At 43.1% G+C, this 23,932-nt stretch overlaps 1 protein-coding gene across 1 annotated transcript in view; it reads left to right on the top strand.

Annotated features, from left to right (window-relative positions):
• Positions 1 to 23,932, top strand: part of egh (beta-1,4-mannosyltransferase egh) — a 170,023-nt gene that overhangs the window by 78,058 nt on the left and 68,033 nt on the right. The window contains exons 2-3 of the mRNA XM_019051241.2: positions 1,103 to 1,509; positions 3,041 to 3,448. Coding sequence (XP_018906786.2) covers positions 1,114 to 1,509; positions 3,041 to 3,448 — 804 coding nt within the window. The 5' untranslated portion in view covers positions 1,103 to 1,113. The remainder of the gene's footprint in view (positions 1 to 1,102; positions 1,510 to 3,040; positions 3,449 to 23,932) is intronic.

Raw genomic sequence — 23,932 nt, 5'->3', positions numbered from 1 at the left:
GGATTATACTGAAAAAGCACTGTAAAAGTAGTGATTTTTGGCCAGCTTGTTTAATTAGACACCAAGATCTGTTCAAACCGCACCTTTCAACAATCACTATTAGGTAACCGAGATATCTCCCTTTGAAAAATCGGGGTTTTGACGTCATCCACCGCGGCAGTGATACTCTTGGTTTCGTTCACCTTGCTTTCAGTCGAGTTTCACGTTGAGTAACCAGTGCCAATGTGTGTCTCCCTGACTGATAAGTCCAAGGTGGAAGGAACCAAGGGCGTCGCTACCGCGGTGGATGACGTCAAAAACCCGACTTTTCAAAGCGCGATATCTCGGTCAATATTGAACATATATGTAGAGTTGTTGTTTAGACAGATCATACATTATTTTTAGCTAATGCACAAGAATCAAGCATGAAACCCCGATTCCGTGACCAGCGCAACTGACTCATTTCAAAAATGAGCCTGCAGGTCTTTTACCGCCTCGAATCAGCTCACCACGTGCCAAACGTCTTCGGGGAGGTCGGGCGGAGGGGCGCCCCTTAGCTTTTCCCTTTGACTATAATGTGAATCTTGTGGGCGTGTTTTCAGGTTTTCAGGTGGGGCAAAGGGGTGCCCCCCGGGGTTGAAATGTTTCATGAAAAGCAAAATTTTGAAATTTCATGTGAAATATTTCTTGAAATTTCAGAAAAACATGACAAATATTGAAAAATATTTTTCGAAATTAAATGAAAGGCGATTGGTTTCCGCTTTTTGGTGTTTTTTAGTGTGTGTTGCATACCTTGCCCCTGAAAATATGTTTCATATTTTTTTCACAACTTAGTGAAATTTCAAGAAATATTTCACGGAAATTTTCAATATTTTACACTTTTCATTTCACCCGTGCAACCCTGGCATAGTTTTTCCATTTTTTTCCATTTGCTTAATGTGAATCTTGTGATGGTCTTTTCCGGGTTTCAGGTCGGGCGGAGGGGCGCCCCCTAGTTTTTTCATTTGCCTAATGTGAATCTTGTGGTTATTGATTCGGGTTTTTAGGTTGGGCGAAGGGGAGCCGCCTAGTTTTTGCATTTTTTCCATTGGACTAACGTAATTTTGGTGGTTGTGTGTTGCAGGTTGAGCCGGGATGTTGTCGTCGCGGACGAAGCACCTGCTGCACTGCGCGCTCCTGCTGACGGTGATCGTGCTCTTCGAGATCTTCTCGGGGGGCGTCAAAGTGGGCGACGCCGCCGGGCACGACTTCGACCCGTGGCTCCGCTACGGCGCCCTCGGCTGCACCCTCCTCTACCTCCTCCGCTTCCTGGCCTTCCTCCCGCTCCCGCAGACGCTGGCCAACCTGGCCGGGCTCACCCTCTACAACGCCTTCCCGGACCGGGTCGTCCTCCACGGCTCCCCCCTCCTCGCCCCCTTCATCTGCATCCGCATCGTCACCCGCGGCGACTACCCCCAGCTCGTCCGGGCCAACGTCGAGCGCAACCTCGAGAAGTGCAACGCCGCCGGCCTCGAGAACTACTACATTGAGGTGAGTCCCGCACCCTCGACCAATCACCATCATCAGGCTTCCCTCAATGGACTACTAGACAAGGTACGAATTTCAGCATTCTGATACGTGTTTCTTAAGTAAAATTTCACGAAGAATACGACGCGCACAACGAAAATTACCGAAATTAACTCCTTCCAAAGATATTTAACGATTCTTGATGCGTGAATTCAAACCACCCGCTCATGAAAACTCAATGCTCTACGTGATTCACATCGTGCGCTAAACGTTATCATGACAGTCTCTGCGATATAAAAATCTGGCAACCTCAATCTTGACGCTTTGGCTCAGCTACAGCAAATTGCTTATAGTTTGAACAACACGTGGTGGGAAATGAACATTGCTCTATTGAGAGGCTTGCTGAAACCGTTGTAGTGCGCGATTTGACTCACGTAGAGCTTTGAGTTTCTTGTCAGCGGGCAGTTCAAATTCCTCGTAACTAATGTAAAATAAAAACGTTAATATCTTCGTTAGGAGTTGGTTTCAGTAATTTTCGTCACGGGAATCTTGTTCTACGTGAAATTTTAGTTAGGAAACATGTATCAGAATGCTGAAATCTGTACCTTGTCTAGTGGTCCATTAGAGAACCTGTATAGCGAGAGTATGGACAGATCGCTTCATGGAGAGCTTAGGGCCCAAAAGTGCAGCCACCCTTCTAACCAACTTCTAACGCACAAAATTTCACTGCCAGTCTGCAGGTTCCAATTCTAACCAAGATGGCCAAGAATGTACAAAAATGAGCGTTATTCCGCAAAATTGGGTAAATTTATGCAGAAACTGAGTCAAACACGTGCTTAATAAACGACGGTTCGTAACAATAGTATTAGTAAATCGTTCTGGATAATTGAAATTCATAGGTTGGCTGCATTTTCTGGGCCCTAACTTTATTCGCAGAAGCATCGGTGAAGGCCTGATGGATTTCCGGAGTTTCACATCTGTCCATACTCTCGCTATACAGGTTCTCTAGCCTCAATCAGGGGAAACCGGGATGCATTGGACAGTGGCGTGGCGTGCTTCGCAATATATCCATTGGCATGCCATTTAAACCTATGGAATATAATCGCTGAACAGGGTGTTCGCAGCCAACACCTTAATAATCGATTCTTTATCATAGGTTTAAATGGCATAACAATCGACATATCGAAATTCACGCCACGCCACTGGCATTGGATTTGCATCGATGCGATCCAAGTTCGGTCCTGGAGACTGGTTATACTCAGAGTGTCAACAAATCCGGAAAGTCCGGAAATAGTACTGATTACTCGAGAGTCGTCCGGAAGTACTGAAAAAGTGCGGAAATTCCGCAAGAAGGTCCTAATTCTGTTCATTTTTTTGTCATTTTTGTTGGAATTTGAGCGAGAAATTCAAGTTTTTGAAATTTCTCGAATTTCGTCCGTTGGAGGTATTGAAAAAGTACTGAATTTTTCTGTTAAGGAGGCAGGGGACCAAACATGAAAAATACAAATATAAGATTTGTCGTCATGGATGTTTATTGTTTATGTTTGCGTTGCAGGTGGTGACGGACAAGGCGATCGGTCTGCCGTCGCACAACCGGGTGCGGGAGACTGTAGTTCCGCCACACTATAGGACCAAGTCGGGGGCGCTGTACAAGGCGCGGGCCCTGCAGTACTGCCTGGAGGAGGGCGTGAACATGCTCTCGGACTCGGACTGGATCGTGCACCTGGACGAGGAGACCCTTTTGACGGAGAACAGCGTGCGCGGGATCCTCAACTTCGTCATCTCCGGGCGGCACCACTTCGGCCAGGGCCTCATCACCTACGCCAACGAGGAGGTCGTCAACTGGGTCACCACCCTCGCCGACTCCTTCCGCGTCGCCGACGACATGGGCAAGCTCCGCCTCCAGTTCTCCATGTTCCACAAACCCCTCCTCAGCTGGAAGGGCTCCTACGTCGTCACACAGGTAACCCACTCCCAATTTCTTATACTCACAACTACTCATACACTGAAAAAAAAATCTCGGTGTATTTACTAAGAAAATGGTAAAATTACCAAGAACTCAGGGTTCTATTTGATCCCAGTTTTTTCTTGGTAAAATTACCATTTATGGAATTTGTCATTTTATTACCGAGAAATCTCGGTAAAATTATTGAACTTTCTCGGTAATTTTACTGGACCTTAGTATAAACGCCAATATTTTTTATCGACTGTGGTAGAATTACCGAGATTAAACGGCAAAGTTACCGGGAATTGATTACCATTCAAAGTGGTATTCTTATCTGAAAAAAAACGGTAAAAATACCGGTTTTTAGGTAAGCTTACCAGTCTGTCTTGGTAAAATTACCAATAATTGGTTAAAAAAAAAAGTGAGATGGTAAAGGTACCAACGGACCGTGGTAAAAACGCCCAGAATTTTGTTTCAGTGTATTTCGACTGAGTATATCGGAAGGAATCATCCCACATTTTCGAAAAAATTGACATAATAATGGTCCTCGATCGACCCTAGACCTCTCTTGAGCAGGGATTTTTCCAAATTAGAGCCAAACCAACATTAGATAGTTTAATCCCTTAGACGACCACCTCGGACGAAACCCACCCCATGCTTGGGGTGGTAGTGCGAAACTGGTGGGAGCCGAAATCCCCATTCGATCCGATCGATTTCCCGTCATTCGATGACTTATGAATGTTGAGGTGCGCCTCGGGGTCTCTGAAATATATTGTCTCTGGGAGGCACCGCACTCCATCCTGAACATACCGCGCTAGGAAAACCGAAGAAGAGGAAACGAATAAAATACTAGTTTCCAGCAATAACTTCCAGGATTCTCCGACGTGGCGTCAAGATTTCATCCGTAAAAAAAGGATATCGATGGCTGAAACAAGAGCTCTACAGTCTGTCCCCTGTCCGCGGAACAGAATTAAGTTTTATTTCTTTCGGGAAGCGAAAACTTTCCGGCGAATGTCGTTCGAGGTTCGAGCACACATCACATCTGTAAACGGCGGTGTTGGGTCCTTCGCCGCCCCGCACAGTGGATCGAGTCCATAGGCGAGATCGAACAAAATTTGGAAACTTTCAAAGCTTATAACTCGGTTTATACAAAATTTTGAGGTTTTAAAAATGGTTCTATTGGTTTCCTCGTGAAATATTCTTCTAGACGCACCCCTCAAATTTTAAAATGTGACGAAATGAACATCAACATTTGGAGTTTTTGTCAAAAATGTCATGTGCGACCGCTTCTGTTAGTTGGATCCACTGTGCGCCTCGCCGGTTGATTCAAGCGGACGTCTCGTTGTTCCCGCTGAGAAATGTCCCCGCGCTAAATCAAGCGAAAGCTCCCTCTCGTCGCAGTGCTGCCACTCTAGTTACACCGGAGATTCCGCCGGTTAAACTTTTCAATGGGTCTCTTGCACGCAAGAGACACAGCCAACAGAATTCACTTTTACACGGTGAATTCCCTCGAAAATCACCTTGGGCACGTCAAAGAAGTCTAAAATTCCAGGGTGTCTACAAGTCCGTAATTTCCGGAAATAGTACCGATTTTTACAGGTCGATCCGGAAGCACTGATAAAGTGCGGAAATTCCGCAAGAAGCTCCGGAATTTTTTCATGTTCTGTAATTTTTCTCCCAATTCGAGCAGGAAATTAAATTTTTGAAATTTTTCGAATTTCGTCAATAATTTATTGGAGGCACTGAAAAAAGACTGAATATCCCCGCTAAGGAGGTACTGAATTTCTTGGGAATGTACCGAAAACGTAGTGTAAAAGCACTGATTTTTGGCCAGCCTGTTTTAGTAGACACCCTGAATTCGCTCCACAGCGCGCAATCTGGGTAGTTTGTAACACGCTTTTCATGTTTCAAACTACGCAGATTGCGCGGTAAGCAGCGGATTTTAGACTTCTTTGACGTGTCTAACGTGACTCTCGAGCAAATTCACTCTAGAGGTACCTACCTCTTGCATGCAACAGACCCATTTCATTTTTTGGGTTGATTTTGGAATTGTTGATCGAATCCACGCTCCTCTCTTTGGGAAGCGACGAATGTCGATGATATCATAGACTCCAGAGAAAGTTCCGAAAAATTTAAAAAATCCGAACTTCGAATTCAATTGTGGGAAACGGTGGCACTTGGCGGTTTTGTCGAGTCGCGAGCACTCTGATTGTCGATCCTTTTCCATCGGTTTACACGACAAATCGATCGATGTATCGCAAAACTCGCCACGCCCCTGCCATACAGACTCATCTTTTCCCGAAATTGCATGTTTCGGGTCGATTTCGGAATTTGTGAATGAAGCCGCGTTCCCATCTCTGGGAAGCGACGAATTTCGGTAATGTCTAAGACTCCGGAGAAAATTCTGGAATATTTAAAACAAAATAAAAATAATCCGAACTTGGAGTTCAAATCTAAGAAACGGCAGCACTTGGCGGTCTTGTCGAGTAGCACCACACTGTCGCGCTTAGGAAGAACGCCGTATGAACCTTCAGGCGTTGCCAAGTTTTTTTCGATGAAATACAAATTTATCGAGAAAATTATGCATATTTTTCTTCCAATTTTTCACACAATATTATTTGTAGCTCAACCTAAAATATGTGAAATGTCCTAGGAAAAATATGCATAATTTCCTTCCAAAATTAACATTTTATCAGAGGAAATTTGGCAACTTTCGAATGATCATACGGCGTTTTTCCTTAGCACGGCAGCTCAGGCCGCGGGGGAGGGGGGGGGGGGGGTAGGCACCGACGATAATCCTCATCGGATAAAGCGCGGCGTCACTGTCAGAGCAATCCCTGCAGGGCCACGGGTCTTGGCGCGGCGGGGGGGGGGGGGGTAGGGGGTCGCGGGGAGGATAAATAGAGTCGCGCTGCGGTGGTGTACGCGATTCATTTTCATTAGATGCCGGCTCCCCGACCCCCCGACCCCCGGTCGCCGCCGAAAGCGATTTAACCAACTTGGATTACTCTCGCTAAACGAGTGAGGAGCGCCTTTATCACGTAGAATATAACTCCGGGCCCTCGTCTCCGAGTGACGTCATGCTCCGGGGTTTGAGCCACGATCCGGGCGCGTCGCGTGTCGCCTACGCCCGCAAATGAAGGGGCACCCGTAACTAGAGTCCCTTTAAACTGAGAGTTAAGACGACACCCCCTCATGGAGTCACAAACCGGACTAAAGATTACACAAATTGAACGTTTTTCGGGGTTTTCTTCGGGGTTTGAGCCACGATCCGGGCGCGTCGCGTGTCGCCTACACCCGCAAATGAAGGGGCACCCGTAACTAGAGTCCCTCTGAACTGAGAGTTAAGACAACACCCCCTCATGGAGTCACAAATGGGACTAAAGATTACGCAAATTCAACGTTTTTCGTAATCTTTGATCGGCTCATTCTCAAATTCCCTTCTCCGTTCCTTCTCTCATTCTGTTTGTTCCTTGTCGAGCCCGTAATTTCTAGGTCCATTCCAGATTATAATCTTTGCAATCGGCGAAAATGTAATCTTTATTCCCGTTCGTGACACTGTGGAGGCCTAAAATACGGTAACCAATCAGAAATGGATTCAAATTGTCTTAACTCTCAGTACAAAGGGACTCTACCCGTAATTCGCTATTCCCTGAAAATCCATGGATACTTGTCACGGAGACTTGATATTTTGTCTCTTAGTGAGACGTATTTGAAGCAAGAGGACCATAATCTACTCTAACTTGGGTCCTGAGACCCATAAGAATACGTGTTAGACAGGGCTTATGTCACAGTGGATATAATTCATTCCGATTTAAATACGTCCATTCAAGAAATTGCATTTTCCCCTAAATTTTGAGCAACTTTGTGCTTAATATTTTTCTTGGAAAATTTTTTCTGAGAAGTCAAGCCAAAAAAAAGTTATCAAAAGTCAAGGGATTCTGTGTCCAAAAACCCTGAAAAGATGGGGAAAAAGCAAGGAATTTTGGAATCCAGAGAAACTTGTCAGCCTGTAATTGATAACACTGGGAAAAAGTCTTCAATGGGGTTGCAGAATTTCAACTCGAAAATTCGGTCACCTCAACTCAAAGATTTGATCGATTCAACACAGGGAGAAACTAACACAAAAATAATCAACCAACAGCTTGTGTTACCTCTTGTTTTACTTCTTATATTAACACAATATTTTGGTTACTTTTTCTCACCGTGTAAAAAGTTTTGGAAATCCTAGGGAATTTTGAAATCCAAGAAAACTTATTACCCTGTTATACTTTGTCGGTCATATTTCATTCCATCGTGCCAACAAGAGAAAAATATTCAGAATCGTGGCCCGAACTGTGCGTAACACCGTAACAAGGTGGTAAAATAGTGCTGGTTCCACACTATTTTGCGGGGGAAAACAAGGCCAAAAAGTTCTAAAATTTCAATCAGAAACAAAAATTTCGAGCTATAATGAGTACCAGTACAAGGCTAAAGATTGCCAGGCAGGTGCATCGGAATATTCTATCGCACCTAAAGCTTTATTCCGCACGAGGAATTATGAACAAAGGATCATTTCAAAGCGTCCACTTATGTAAGAACCCAACGCCAAGATACGGAGTTACGTAACCCCCAAGTTTTTTCTCTTTTTCTCTGCGTGGAGCTTCGAGAATGGCAACTGGATCATTTCCTCGTTTCACTGACCAGTCTCAACTTACACCAAGAGTAGGATGGCGATAGGGCAAAAGCAAAGGAATTTCACGAGTTGTAGGTTTTTCTCCAGTCTTGAGGACTCGGCGCATTTTTGACGCTGGAAATTTGCATGGTTTGGCGACATTGCTCGCCGGGGGGAGGGGTGGGGGAGAAAGACGATGTAAACAATGGCCTTAATTTATTCATTAAGCTTGATGCGATGAGCCTTTACTGTCGAGGCAATGACATGATGTCATAGTTGCCAAGTTGGTTGCGTATTTCGACGTGTGGATTTTTTGTCGAGTTGCGTTAAGCAACCTTCTGCGCTTTTGCCTATTTTTTCTGCGAGCTGTCTGGTTTCTATTCCGTTAGAACCCACAACTACCTGGATGTCAAGTATCCTCAGACGTTAGGTCAGGGACTGGCATATCTATGTTCAGGGTGTCTACAAGTCAGGAATTTCCGGAAAGTTCGGAAATAGTACTCATTTTTCAAGGGCCTGGAAGTATTGAAAAAGTGCGGAAATTTTACAAGAAAGTCCGGAATTTTTTTCATTTTTGTCGCAATTTGAGGGGGAAATTCACATTTTTGAAATGTTTCGAATTTCGTAAGTCTATGGTATTGAAAAAATACTGAATTTTTGTGGAGGAGGCACTGAATTTCTTGGGAATGTTCTGAAAAAGTACTGTGAAAGTACTGATTTTTGGCCAGCCTGTTTTAGTGGACACCCTGAATGTTCTAAGTTTTTCAAATTTTCAGGGATTAAAGCCGAGTGGAATCTTTTTCTTCTGGGCTACTCTTCAGCCCTGTGAAAATGTATTGTCATATCGCCACAGGGATTCGAACCTAGCGTGAATTCGAGCGAAAATGTCAAATTTTCGAAATTTTTCGAAATTCGTCAAATAGAGGACCTGACAAAGTATTGAATTTTTCTATCGAGAACGTACTGAATTTCTTGGCGATGCACTGAAAAAGTACTGATTCTTGGCCAGACTGTTTTAGTAGACACCCTGAATTTCTTTGAAGATTGAATTTTCTTTGGAAAAGCCCGTTTTGGGGGAATTGGAAAACTGGTGAAGAAGGAATACACTGATGTCATTTTCGTACTGAGCGCTGAAAATTACATTCGATTAAACTTTATTCCCAGAACCCGAGAGTTTTTATAGGCAGAGGCTTGTGGAATTTTAAGAAATTCCTGTGCAGACCTACGGAAATTTCAGAAATTCATGTCCAAAAATAAAAAAGGACCCAAGTTCACAAAAATGCGTGGTCAAGATATCGATATGGAACATGTCAGCAAAGAAAGCGCTTTTAGCCAGAATGATTATCTCTCATCGCTAAAAGGTCTTGTGTCCATTTAATTTATTTTTTATACTTGAATCGGATCAAAGGGATTCGAGGGGTCATTCCTCGAGGCTGCGCTGCGGGCAAGGGATTTAAATGAAGGGTCTCGCATTCCACCCACGCCTGAACACTACCGATAAGAGACCCTTATCTGCAGGGACCGCTAAATCCCCCCTTACCCCTCCTCTCCCCTGTTCCAACTCCAGCCCATACGGTCTACCCGGGGTCATCGGGAGGCAAGACAAATTTAATTAACTTACTCCTGTCGCCGCAGCGTTTCGCGGGGGAAGGGGCCGAAGAGGGGGGGGGGGATTCAACATACGATGGTGCAGTATCCAGGCCGTTTTTGTCAAATCTAGGTGGAATCCCACCGAATTCCATCGGGTTTTTTACATAGATCGAGGGCTACGTGGCAACTTTTCAGTGCTGGCATTGGCACTGTCCGTGCGGTGCAGGGTGCAGTGGACGAGAACAATTAAAACTTATTTGATGCGGTTCCGTTGGGATGGCCCCGCGGTGGGGAGTCTGCTGGAGCCCCCCCTTACACCCTTTTTAATCCCCCCTTACTCCTCCCTTTCTCCCCCCTCCCGCGTTGAATAACGTCGGTTCTGTTGCAGGATCTCTTGATCCCGATCTTAAAATGTTACTCAAGAGGAAATAGTCAGAAGAATTGGTTTTTTTGAGATCCCATTTAGTGAATTGCTAGGAAGAACACAAGTTTGGAAATTCACACACATTCACAACCCAAGGAAGGATTCAACGTCTATCATGAATTCACGACTCCTGGACATATTTTGAGCGCCTACTGTCGGTCTTTCGAGTGGGCGTCAAGAGTCAACCGCAATGTGAATTGCCTTAGTTGCCAAAGTTCTTCTCTGTGTTTCGGACCCGGAAAAGCATGTCAGCAGTGCGCATTTTTACCATTGTGATGTTTTAAAGACTTCCAAACAGATCTACTTTTGGGAAGGAGTGTGGAAAAAATCCCTTTGGGATTTGCTAGTAAAGCCAAGAAAAAGCTTCCACATTTTTTCCAGTTCCAGAGATTGTTCTGGAAAAGTAAACAGTACGCGCCGGCTAAAAATTTACGTTTTTCTCGACACACTGAGGTTTTTTAGAATGATCTTACTTAATTCTCGAATTTCCAGAAATTTAGATCAATTCCGGAGAAAAGTGCCAGAAATATTAAGGAACTCTCCGAAATAAATTAGATTTTTTTAATAGTTAGGATTTTTTCGGTAAACTGGAAGATTCTGCATTTCTAATTTCGTTGAAACACGTTTGTCGTATATTTTTCCGAACTAGGAAGATTTCGACATTCTTCGAGGGGAACTGTGACTTTCCTCAGTTTTCGCGGAACCTGTATTCAGGGTGTCTACAAGTCCGGAATGTCCAGAAATACTGATTTTTAAGGGCGGTTCAAAAGTATTGAAAAAGTGCGAAAATCCATCAAGAAGCTCCGCAATTTTTGTCCAAATTCAAGCGAGAAATTCATATTTTTGAAATGTATCGAATTTCGTCAAATGGAGGTCCTTAAAAAGTTCTAAATTTTTCCGTTGTGGAGGTACTGAATTTCTCAAGAATGCACAGAAAAAGTACTGATTTTTGACCAGCCCGTTTCAGTAGACACCCTGAGTATTCTGCGATTCTGTCAGCATTCACCTCTCTCCCGAGCTTAAAATATCAAATTTCTTTATAGTTATCAACCCGGCCAAGAAAAGATGAAATCAAGGATTTCAGAAATCAAGGATTTCAGAAATCAAGGATTTCAGAAATCTCTCTTGCCTAACGCCTTTAACGAAATAAGTGTCAAGGCGGTGCCGGCTGAGAGCACTTATAAATAGGCGGAATAGGCGGGCGATTTGGCGATTGGAAGCACGCCGCCCCCGACAGTCTGGCCGCCCGGGACCCGACTCGGACAGCCCGAAAATCATATCGCGCTTACGTAATTCGCGAATTAGTGACGTTGCGTTCGCCCATTTGTCACGTTGCCAATGTCGCGGCGCGGAAATCGCAAATTGCACTAATTGCCACCGCAGTTCTCCGCGGCCGCCCTCCGTTGCCACCCGGGGCAGTGCCCCAGGGTTGCCACAGTCGGAGAACACTGAGAAATGTCGGGGAATTTTAAAAAAATCGGGGGAAATAACGAAAATGTCAGGGAAAATTTTTTAAATCACCTTTATTTGCTCTCTAGAATGGGCTCAAGTTTTCGAACAACAAATTTTTCCTCGAGTTGTTTCGACCCACGAAACGTCCACGAAACAAGCAGGGTTGCCACAGTTAGGGAAAACCGGGAATTGACAGGGAATTTTAAAAAATCAGGGAAAACGGGGAAATGTCAGGGAAAATTACGAAAATGACGAAAATCAAAATTTGTTAAATCACCTTCATTTGCTTTCTAAAATGGGTTTGAGGTTTCGAACACCAAATTTTTCTTGAAAACTACTTTCAATGATGCCTTCTTAACCATCCGTCACATCTTCAACTTTCAGGTAATTTCAGCAAAATGTGTCAGGAAATCAGGGAAATGTCAAGGATGTTCATTTTCTAAATTCTGTGGCAATCCTGCGTATACAGGGATCATATAATCCACGGATTGCAGGCTCACTGGACGGAAGTGAATGTAGAAGTCACGGAACCGTAGTGAATACGACTCCAGAAATTACGAATTTTCAACGGTTAAAGCGCGCACCGTTGTATACGCGCAATGCGTGAAGTATCCATCTGGCCTTGTAGGCGCTAATATGCGCCTCGCGCCGACCGCACTGTTTGGCGCAGTGCGCCGTGAAGTATTCCTACGGTCGTGTAGGCGCTAATATACACCGCTCGCCGACTTCACTGTTTGGCGCAGTGCAAAAAGTCAATTTTGCCCCCAAAAAATCTTCAATGGCCCCTAAAAATCGAGTTTGATGAGCCACATGACTCCTGAAACTCAAAAGTGAGTTTCGGACACTGTCTGCGGCAGGATTTTTTGTCAACCCTAGCCTTCCGGGCCAAGAAGGAATCTCTGCTAAACTCAAACGCGCATATATGTACTGCCGTGCTAAAGAAAAACGCCGTATGTACATTCGAGAGTTGCCAAATTTACCTTGATGAAACTTGTATTTTTGGCAACATTCGTGCATATTTTTCCCTAAATTTTTCAGATATTTTAGATTAAATTGCGTAAAAAATCGTCCGAAAATTTTGGTTTTGGAAAATAATATTCAGGATTTTCCCAGTAAATTCGGTTTTTATTGATGGAAATTCGGCAACGCCTGATGTCTCATGCAGCGTTCTTCCTTAGCACGACAGAGCTGGAAAGTGAATAAAATCCTCGGAAAATGAGTAATCTGGTAGGCCCGAAGCGGCTACATGGGAAATGAGCAATTTTTGCCCGGTTGACATTCGAGCCACCGAACGCGAGAGCGGGCAATTAAACGGAGAGTTACGAGTGGGTGTGTGCCCTGTCCCGTCTCGGCGTATCGTGTGTGATACGTCCACTAAACGATGTCCTTCCACTTTTCTCCCGATAATTTTCACCGTTTCACCCACCGCCACCGTCAACTCTCATCTCTTCCAACCAGCTCCTTGTTGTCAATTTTCCCGCCCAAATCTAACTTAATCCGTGACCACGTAATTCGCAGTGAGCAGAGTGTCTACAAGTCCGCGGAAAGTCTGGAAATAGTACTGATTTTTTAAGGGCGGCCCGGAGGTACTGAAAAAGTGCGGAAATTCCGCAAGTAGGTTCACATTTTTTTTCATTTTTGTCGCAATTTGAGGGGGAAATTCAAATGTTTGAAATTTTTCGAATTTCGTCAATTAGAGGCACTGAAAAAGTACTGAAGTTCTCTGTTGAGGAGGCACTGAATTTTTCGGGAATGCACTGAAACAGTACTGTAAAAGTGCTGATTTTTGCCCACCCTGTTTTAGTAGACACCCTGGTGTCTACAAGTCCGGAATTTCCGGAAAGTCTGGAAATAGTGCTGATTTTTTAAGGGCGGTCCGGAAGCACTGAAAAAGTGCGGAAATTCCTCAAGAAGGTCCGGAAGATTTTTCATTTTTTTCTCATTTTTTCCTCTCAATAAAAACAACAGCCCACTTCAATTAAATAGCGCACTGCAACAGTTTCGGCACGTCTCTCAATCGGTCAATGTTCCCTTCCCGCTTTGTGTCGTTCAAATGTTAAGAACGTGCAACAGCTAAGCCGAAGCACCCAAATTGAGGTTACTGTAGTTTCATACTACTGAGACTGTCTCGGTAATGTACAGCGCTTGATCTTGTTCTCTCATGAGCGGGAGTTTTAAAACGTTTCAAGAATCATAAGGTATCTTAGACGGACCGCGTTTAGCAGAGAGGAACCAAGCCACATTAGCTATTGCCAAATTTCACCGGGCAATTTAATGTTTTACAAGAGAACGTTTTTGCGGATTCCTCTGTAAATTATAAGGAATTGTTTTTGTACTGTGCAGAAAATTCGCTGAAATTTGCAGAAAAAATGTTCATAACAGTTTTCATGTAAAAATTTAAGTTGCCTATCTGAATTTGGCAGTAGCTGATTTGGCTTGGTTCCTTTCTGCTTAACGCGGTCCAGTTAGGTGTTAGTTTCAGTAATTTTCGTTGCGCGAATCTTGCTCTGCGTGAAATTTCGAATCGGAAACATGCATCAGAATGCTCGAATTCGTGCCTTGCTTACCGGTCCGTCAAGCAGCAGGAATTTATTTATCAATCTCAACCATTCCCATTTCATCGAAATTTAATTTCCGGAGTTTCATTTCTCTCGCGAGTAAGACATGCTCGAATTTGTACCTTGCTTACTGATCCATCAAGCAGCAGAAATGTATCCTTCAATCTCAATAATCAAGCCTATTTCCTCGAAATTTAATCTTTAGAGTTTCAGCTCTCTCTCTCGAGTAATACATGTTCGAATTCGTGGAACCTCGCTTACTGGTCCATCAAGCAGCAGAAATGTATCCATCAATTTCAATAATGAGGCCGATTTCATGGAAATTTAATTTCTGGATTTTCATTCCTCTCTCGAGTAAGACGGTTGAAGCGGGAAGGTGACTTCATTTCCGGTGGCGGAGGAAGCAGAAACGACGAATCCCGAAAGCGTTTGATTTACGCGACTAACGACGAACGAGCGTGTTTAGCTTCAGGGGAGGGGGGGGAGGAGAGGGGCGCCCAGAGCAGTAAACTAAACATGGTAGCTCGGTGGTTGCAATTTGCAATTCTCACTCTCGACGTACCCTCATTAACCGGAGTCACATCCTCCCCCCCCCCCCTCGGCGCCCCGCGAACCCCCCATCTCCGGGCCGTGTCTTTTCCCGCATCTTTTCCAATTAAACGGAGATCTGTTTCTGCACATTCGCGAGTAGCATACTGATGCCTCGAGTCCCTCCTTCCGGATTCTCACCGGTAATTGAAGCATTTTTCAGTAAATGGGCGCAAAGCGAGAGACCTACTTTCCGCACAAGGATTCCTTCAAACGTTCAAAAAGCCGTGCATCTAAATATTTTACCTTGTTCTAAAAACTCGAAAATTTCACCAGCTTTTTCCGATGGAGTTTCGGCCCCCATGACCCCTCAGGGTGTCTGCAAGTCCGGAAATTTTTTAAGGGCGGTTCGGAAGGACTGAAAAAGTGCGAAAATTCTGCACGAAGGTCCGGAATTTTTTTTCGATTTGTTGTTATTTTTGTCGCAATGTGTGCGAGAATTCCAAATTTTTGAAATTTTTCGAATTTCGTCAAATGAAGGTACTGAACAACTGCTGAATTTTTCTGCTGGGATGGTGTACTGAATTTCTTTAAAATGTACTGAAGAAGCTCTGATTTTTGGTCAGCCTGTTTTCGTAGACATCCTGCCCCTACAAAATTAATTTATTTTTGTCCGTACCGTAGACCATACAAAAAGTGCTGAATCCAAGAGAATCTCAATTTTTGACGGCGATATTCTTTAAATTTATCATGAATATAATGTGGTGTAGTGAGTTATGGCGGCAAAAAATGGTTATGAACATTTAAAACTCCTTTTCCTTCAATTTAAGTTGCCTTTCAGATCAAATTGCGTACACAATTTCCCGAAAATGTGGTGTAAGAAAATGTACACGTTTTCTTGAAAACTCGTATTTTACCTAAAGATATTTGGGAACGCCTAAAGGTTTATACGGCGTTTTCCTCAGCACGGCAGTATAAGGCTTCCATTCGGAGACAGGCTACAAACACAAGCACGTTGTGCCACTGCTAGGTCCATTTTGTGGCCACTCATTGTGTCGACCGTCGAGACAGTGCGATTAGGCCGTAGCAGAGCGTGAAAAGCTGACAGAAAATGACCTCGAGTCTGCTATTGGGTAGTTGATAGACGAGCCAATTGGATGCCATGCCGTCTAGAGAGGGAAAGGTCCACCGGTCTCTTGGCGAGAGCCCCGGTGGGAACACATTAAATTGGGTCGGGGGTCCTCGCGAATATGCGCACAAGATTATTTTCCATGAATGGATCCAATTGAGAACCGATCGAATTGAAACGCGACGCGACGGTCTCCCGGCGGTCGACGAATCTCCGAGTCCTGGAGCTAAGTGGCGGCCAGGTTATGGAATAAGAACATCGTGTCTAGAGAGGGAAAAACCGGGCTTCAGCAGGCAATGAAAATTCATAGGGAAAATCAGGGAAAAATCAGGGGGACGTTTGTTTCAGAAACCGGGAATCTCTTCTTATACCTTTTAGGGATCATTTCGTTTTCAAATTCGTCGGTCTAATCTCACGGAGCGCAATTACAGTGGACATCGCGTATAACGACATCGGTTATAACGACATATCGGTCATAGCGACGCAATCTCTTCAGTCCTGACCGAAACTCTATTAGATCAATGTATTTAGGTATCGGGTTTAACGACGACGCTTATAGCGACATATCGATCATAGCGACCGAGTTTCAGCGGAATTTCGGGTCCTGTTATCGGTTACAGTGACCGATCAAACATTATTAAGGTGTCCGTTGCGAACACCCTGTCCATCGATCCTTTTGCATACACGGAAATAATTAAATTGCCGATTTAACAATGAAAGTGCTAAAAAAGTGACTGCAATATTTCACCGTAGATCTCACCAGAAAAAAAAAAAAAAATGCTACTTTAACCATTTTTGTAAGCTAATTCAACCACGGAGGTGGTTAAAGTAGCATTTTTTTGTTGTAATATCTACATTGAAACATTGCAGTCACTTTTTTAGTAAGTGAATTGGACTGCATTTTGCAATTTGGACCTATAAATTCTGGCTCATCTGAAACACGTATGTGCATAGGGAAACTAAAGGCACATACGTTGTTTTAAAACCGGGCCGGAATTTATAGTTCCTAATTGCAAAAGTAGTCCAATTGTTAAATCAGCAATCTAATTTTTTCCGTGTAGGTTTAAATGGCAGTTCAATCGATTCGCCACGCCATTGGGCCTTACGGCGTTTTTCCTTAACACGGCGACAAACGTGCCTCGATGAGACCCCAGCGACACGGTGGGGGGGGGGGGGTGTTGCGATATTCCCCGAAAATAGACACGACTCCCGCAGACTGATCACACGTCGGCGGGGATGGGGGCACGGCGACTCCGCACCCCCCCCCCCTTTGGGGTTATTTTTAGGGGAGCCCTGTCTGCGATGCTCTTGAAACATCTGCTGCGTTGCCTAGAGCATCCATGTGGGCAGAGTATGGCCGTTTTTTGCCGCGTTTTCAGCGGTTGTGCAAAGTAGGCCCTCATCAGTCGTTTTTTCCCAGATGAAGGAACGTATCTACCTTTCTTTGTTGCAAAGTTTCTTTTTGCAAATTGTGGTTTTATCTGGAAATTATAGAGGTTTATTTCCGTTTTGCTCTGTTGTTGCCGGTATCCTTAGGGACGTCGAACGGTGCACCAATCTCGATCCCCTTTGGGTCTAGGAGTCATCCGGCTCATAAAGTTCAAGTTTTATGGGCTATTCTGCTGTCTTAAGGATGAACGCCGTATGAACATCCGAGAGTTGCCAAACTTTCCACCGCTAAAATCTTCATTTCTGAGGAAAGTTATAAATATTTTTCCTTGTAATTTTCCGAAACCGCAGATCAAATTACAAACTGCATTCTCAGAAAAATTGGCAGAGAAATATTTAGAAATTTTCCCGGATACTCATGATTTTTCAAAGGAAATTTGGCATCGTCTGAAGGCCCAGACAGCGTTCTTCCTTGGCACGGCAGTATTAAAGATGTTTTAAAAGAAAAACATTGAATGTTTGCATATATATCATGGCGCATTCAGTGAAATGCACTCGTAAGACCTGCAGCTGAAACTTGGGGAAAGCAAATGTTGAGAATGATATTCTGAGAGCTTTTAGCCCTCTTAAAAGTCCAGAGTTTGTGGTTTGTGTGACTGAACACAATTTTCTTGACTTCGTATCAAAATAGAAGAACTGAAATCACACATCATTGCAGGTCCTTTAAAGAAAAGCACCGATCAGAAAAATTAGAATTTTAGCGATTTTTTCCATGTTTAATTAGGATCTCCATTTTCTATAGGAGTCATCAATGGTTATTTTTTTAGGAGCATTCGGTGTGAGGCCGCCTCACAGTGGATCGAGTAAATGAGAGAGGTCGGACAAAATTTGGAAATTTTAAATGGTTTTTAACTCCGTTCATACGAAGCTGACGTGTTAGAAGTGGTACCATTGGTTTCCTCGTGAAAACTTCTTTCAGAAACACCACATAAATTTAAAATTTGACGAATTAAAATTCAAAATTTGCGGTTTTAGTTAGGAATTTCATGTCCGACCCCTCTGATTGGCCCGATCTCGATCCTCTGTGCGCCTGCGGGAACTTCTATGAAAACCGAGTGCGAGGATATCCTTGGTTTCTAAATTGAACAATTTATTAGCAAAACAACGTAATCTGCTGAAATACGTGTGTTTAAATGGAAAAGCCGCCAGATGACGTCACAAGGCGGATTTTCTCTTTTTTAAATCAATTTTTCTCCAATTTTCCATGTCAGAAAAAGAATATGAATTTTACTGCGAACTCAGCTCATTAGGCATTCTCAGATGAAGCAATAAAATTTGTGTGTGCAAATTCTCCATTAGGTGTGGTTTCAAGCTAAATTAGTTGCATATTCTTCCCTGTCGAAAATTCAAGACTCACTCGTCGCTCTCAAGCTGCGAATCTCAAGTAATTCGCATTTCTTGATACCAACTGACAACACAGTGCGCGAATTCGAATGCACATATGCAAACGGAAACACACGTAACATTGTAGCAGTCGCTGTTAGTGGTTGAACGATGCATCATATAATGTATGTTTATCTTAAGTCCGGAACTTACGTATGCACAGTCCATTAATTTTAGTGCATAGCTGAAACAGTTTCCCTTCCTGTTTTTTCAGTTTTTTTTTTCCATTTTGCGTCCATTTCACCAGTGAAGTTTGGTTTGTAAAATGTATGACGGTATTTTTGCCGAAGTGACTTATGCTAAAACGAATTGAACCGGAAGGAACATTGACGGACGCATATCCTTTGGATACATTCTGTTTTTTTTATTTAATTCACGTTTTTTTCCAATTCCTTTTTTATGCGTTTATGTATGTGACCGTCCGCAGAAAAAGAGATTTCAGTTCATGGAAGCGAAATTTTCTTTTTAACAAGTTTTCTAAAAATTGGTTATACAATCAAATTTTGACATTCCAACGAAGAACTCTCTCTCAGGCGCCCTAGGAAATGAATTACAGCCTTTTAAGTCCACGATTGCACCAAAAAAGGGCTTGAATTTTAAATTGCGTAAAAAATCGTCTGAAAATTTTGGAAAATAATACTGCCAGTAAATAATAATTTCCCAGTAAATTCGGTTTTTATTGAAGGAAATTTGGCAACGCCCGATGGCTCATACGGCGTTCTTCCTTGACACGGTAGTTTTCACCGTATAACTATCTGCTTCTTGGAGTTCATGTAGAAACTGAGATGCGCCTACGTCACACAGTGGGTCGAGTCAGATAGAGAGGTCAGTCATGAAATTATTGACAAAAATTGCGAATTTTGATGTTTATTTCGTCGAATTTTAAAGTTCTAGGAGTGCTTCTTGAAGACAATTTCACTAAAAAACCAATGAAAACACTTTTAGAATCTAAAAAAACTGTATATACGGAGTTATAAGCGTTTAAAGTTTGCAAATTTCGTCAGACCTCTCCTATTGATTGGATCCACTGTGCGTGAGAGGAGAGCCGACTTGGAGATGAATAGCGACTAAGGCGAGACGAAGATGAAGACGGACACAAGCCTTGGCTCTCCTGGTACAAGGACGAAAGTAATTTTCGGGATGAACCCTGTCGGGTATACCACTCAGTGATTTCCTTGGCTCGTGTCGAAGTGTATAGTTAGGCCCTTTTGTGATTGGAGCAAGGAATAGACGTCTACGAGTCTTTTGTCTGCGGCTGGAATAGAGGATGAGGACGAGGTGAGATGCTTACAGAATGAGATGCGATTGTCCGTCCACCGGCTCCTCCGTTCAATGAAACTTTTGTCCGCGACCGCGAGGCGAGTTGTCGCTTCGACGTCGAGAATTGAGCTTTTTTCAGTTTCAGCTTCAGCCGCGGCTCAGTAACAGAGATCAGGGTTTCCACAGTCAGGGAATACCTGGAAAACCCTCAAATGTCAGGGAATTTTAAAAAGTTATGGAAAACCTGGAATTGTCGGGGAAAATGAAGAAAATTTCAGGGGAAAATCGTCAAGTCACCTTTATTTGCTTTCTCGAGTGTGTTTGACGTTTCCAACAGCAAATTTTGCCTGAAAACTATTTCTAACCGTGTCTTTTTAACAATCTGGCATGTGTTCAGCTGTGAGAGAAATTCACCAAAATGCGTCAGGAAAATGTCAGGGAATTTAATTTTTTTGATTCTGTGGCAACCCTGAGAAATTTAACATTTAAAGCAAGTTTATCAGGAAGGGATCAGGATTTTTAGAGTGCAAAAGACTCGGAACTATGTGCATAGGGTTGTTTGCGTGCGACATAGTTCCTTTCAGAAGAAATACGTTTATTTATGAGTTTTTTATCTTTAAATGATCGGAACTCTCGTGTCGCGGAGGTGAACCTTCTACCAACCTCTGATCTGCCGTAAAATTCGAGCTTAAATTGGCAATTTTGCAACAATGATATGTGATATTTGTAAGTTTTGGTGGTCGTTTCGGTGTAGATCTCAGGTATGACAAAGAAAGAGCACTGACAACACTGCCGTGCCAAGGAAGAACACCGTATGAACATTCGAGCGTTGCCGAATTTCCCCGAATAAAGTATGTATTTTAGGAGAAAGTTACGCATATTTTTCCGCGACTTTTCCAGATATTTTAGATAAAATCGCGAACAAAATTGTCCGAAAAATTGAAGGAATAAGATAAATAATTGTCCTTAGTAAATATGTATTTTATCGAAGGAAATTTGGCAACGCCTGAAGGTTCATACGGCGTTTTTTCTTAGCACGGCAGAACAGTGACGAGCCGCGTCCACTCTCAAAGAGACGAATGTTATTTGTCAGCTTAAAAGCTTTGTTTATTGTTCGGACAGAAGGTGTGACAAATGAGTTGAGTAAGAGTCCATCTTCACACATCACAACTCCTCTCCAAGGTTTCCGGCTTATGCAGGCAAGTCATACGTCCAAAGTTATCAAAGTTTGAAAAGCGAAGAAAACAAATTCAAGTTAACTGTCGTTAGATTTCGCGAAGCTTTGAAAGTCCTTGAATATACTTAATTTTTGGAAATTGCCCGATTCGTTTTACGTGCGAATTAGCGTAACGCCATTCCAAGGTCACAAAATGGATTGAGACTCAATATCCTACAAAGACAGGACCTTTGTACTTCTGTAGGAAAAAATTTGCAAATTTTTACGTGTAGTCAAAAGGAACCTCAATTTCTCACCTTCCGGCTAAATTATCACAAGCGCCATGCTACATTTAAAAATTTCCGCCGCCATTTTGTTTTTTACAGAGAAATTGTTGGTCGAATCTGTTTGAAAATTTCGCTGAATTTTATCGGCAGCACTAAGAAAATTGAGTGAAATTTTCGGACTGCTGCGTTGAACAATTTCTCTGTGAAAAAATAAAATGGCGGTGGAAATTTTGAAACGTCGCATGGCGCTTTTGATACTTTGGCCGGAAGGTGACAAATTACCCTATATTAGTGTGGAAAATCCGTTGCAGTTGCTTGGAATCGACAACCTCGTCTTGGTAACATTGATTTTAAATTGAAGAGGCACGACAATTAAACGGGTAATAACGACTGCGGCGATGATTAGCGGCATATCTTGAGTACCCGCTCAAGTTTATCACGAAATCGATAAAAAAAGACGCAATAAAGCGGCCACAATTATCGATCCTATATAGAGATGCGGGCTTCTAGCTCTCCTTTGCCAGACCTCGTGAAGAATTTATTTTTTTCCTCTTTCTTTTCTCTCGGAAAATCCTTTGAGGACCATGATCACCAGCGGCCCGGTTGTTGTAATTGATAGACAAAGAAATGGACATAGGAGACGACAGGGACACGGAGGGATCCGATTGGTGGAAGCGGGTGGTTACAATGGACATAGTAGGCAGGTAATAGACTAAACGGCAACCCACGAGAGACCTTAGTCAGTCCATCACTTACCCCCTTAGTCTAGAAGAACCACCCATTTCGACCTCTGAGCCTGGGACGGACGCTATATCTATATAGCCCGTAGATTTTTTTCCAGTCAAGTAATCATGGAAACCTTGATGTTGGCTGCCTTTATTTGGAATTTGATTCTAGTCGGTTCACTGGAAAAAAAAAACACATTGTATCTTGAGTCCAGACTCTTAAAAACATCGACAAGAAAAAATACTCTTGATTCAATCCGATTTTCGCTTAAATCAAGAACCAAGCCTCTTAATTTTAGCGGATTTCCTTTTGATTTACGAGTAAGCAAAAATCTGACCAAAGCAAGAGTATCTTTTCTTGTCAATGTTTTCAAGAATCTGAACTTTCGATCCAATGTGTTTTTTTTTTCCAGTGTTGAGCATGGAAATGGACGGATGTAGGACGTGCGAGACGGGTGGGTGAGACGACGCGGCGTTGATGAATTATTTGAGCCGTGTCACTGTGCTGCCGCGCTAAGGAACAACGCCGTATGAACTTTCGAGAGTTGCTGAATTTCCTTCAATTTAATGTTTATTTTCTAGGAAAGTTATAGATATTTTTCCTTGAAATTTTCAGGGGCTTCACTTCATGGTGTCTAGTTCTTTAAAAACCGAGAAAACCCGGGATTCCTCAGGGAATGAAAATTTACCGGGAAAATCAGGGGAAAATCAAGGAATTTGTTCCAGGAACCGGGGAAATCAGAGAATTTGTTCCAGAAACCGGAAACAATGTAGAAGCTTTCATTGACCAGATAATATCAACATCAGGAACATTTTTTGAATTAAAATTTTGAATGTGCGCCAAAGAAATGGCTAATAATTAGTAGGATTAATAAAAATCTATATTCATATTTGAAACTCTGAAAAATTATTTTCCTTTCCCCAAGAAAACCCCGGGAAAGTGGGAGAAAACTTCGGGAAAACTCATCCGGGAATGAGCTCCTGAAAATCACGGAAAATCAGGGAATGAGCTTTGCCAAGAAAACTAGACACCATGCTTTAGTTGAAATTGGGAACAAAATCATGTGAAAAATTGGGCGGAAAATATTCTTAAGTTTACCAGGAAATTCGTGTCTTATCAAAGGAAATTTGGCAAGGCCTGAAGGTTCATACGGCGTTTTTCCTTAGGTTGGCAGCGTGTGTGTGTTGAGCTTTTCCCTCGTCGTTTTGACGTTCGTTGGAGTGCCGGATCCGGAGCATTCTCGCGCTCTCCGGAAGATGAGTAATAGATCCGCCGATGCCAGACAGCTCAAAAACTCCCACGAAAAAGTTGGTGGCGTGGCGTGCTGTGCGATATATCGATTGATCTCCCATTTAAACCTACAGACAAAGATCGATAGACAGGGTGTTGGTAAGGAACACCTAAATAATCGATTCTTTACCGCAGCCTCATATGAAGAAATATCGATAATCGATCACTCACGCCTCTGGCTCTCGTCGCTGGTGACGTTCGTTGATCCGGAGAGTTCTCGAGCGCTCCGGAATGTGAGTAATAGATCTGCCCATGCCAGACAGTTCAAACTCTACATTGCTCACACTACTTGCTACAAACTGCTACTTCTACTTGCTAAGCAGCTCTACTTTGGCCGGAAGGTGATGATATATTTACACTCTCGGTATATCTCAAAGTTCAATACGTACTTACCTTCAGGAATCAGGACTCGAATCTTGCTATCAGTCAATTTACACTGCAGACGGTTAAAAGTGTGTTTACGTTTGCTAACTGGACGTATTTCTGTCTAACGGAACTATGTGCATCATGTCGTGAGGCCTGTTATGCGTATATTTTTATGGGTCTCAAGGCTCATGTCTTAATGCACATCGTTCTGTTCGGCAGAGACACGTCCAACTGATCGCTGATAAACTGA

This window comes from Bemisia tabaci, chromosome 9, assembly GCF_918797505.1.
Source record: "Bemisia tabaci chromosome 9, PGI_BMITA_v3".
NCBI lineage: Eukaryota > Metazoa > Arthropoda > Insecta > Hemiptera > Aleyrodidae > Bemisia > Bemisia tabaci.
This window is presented reverse-complemented; position numbering and strand designations above follow the sequence as displayed.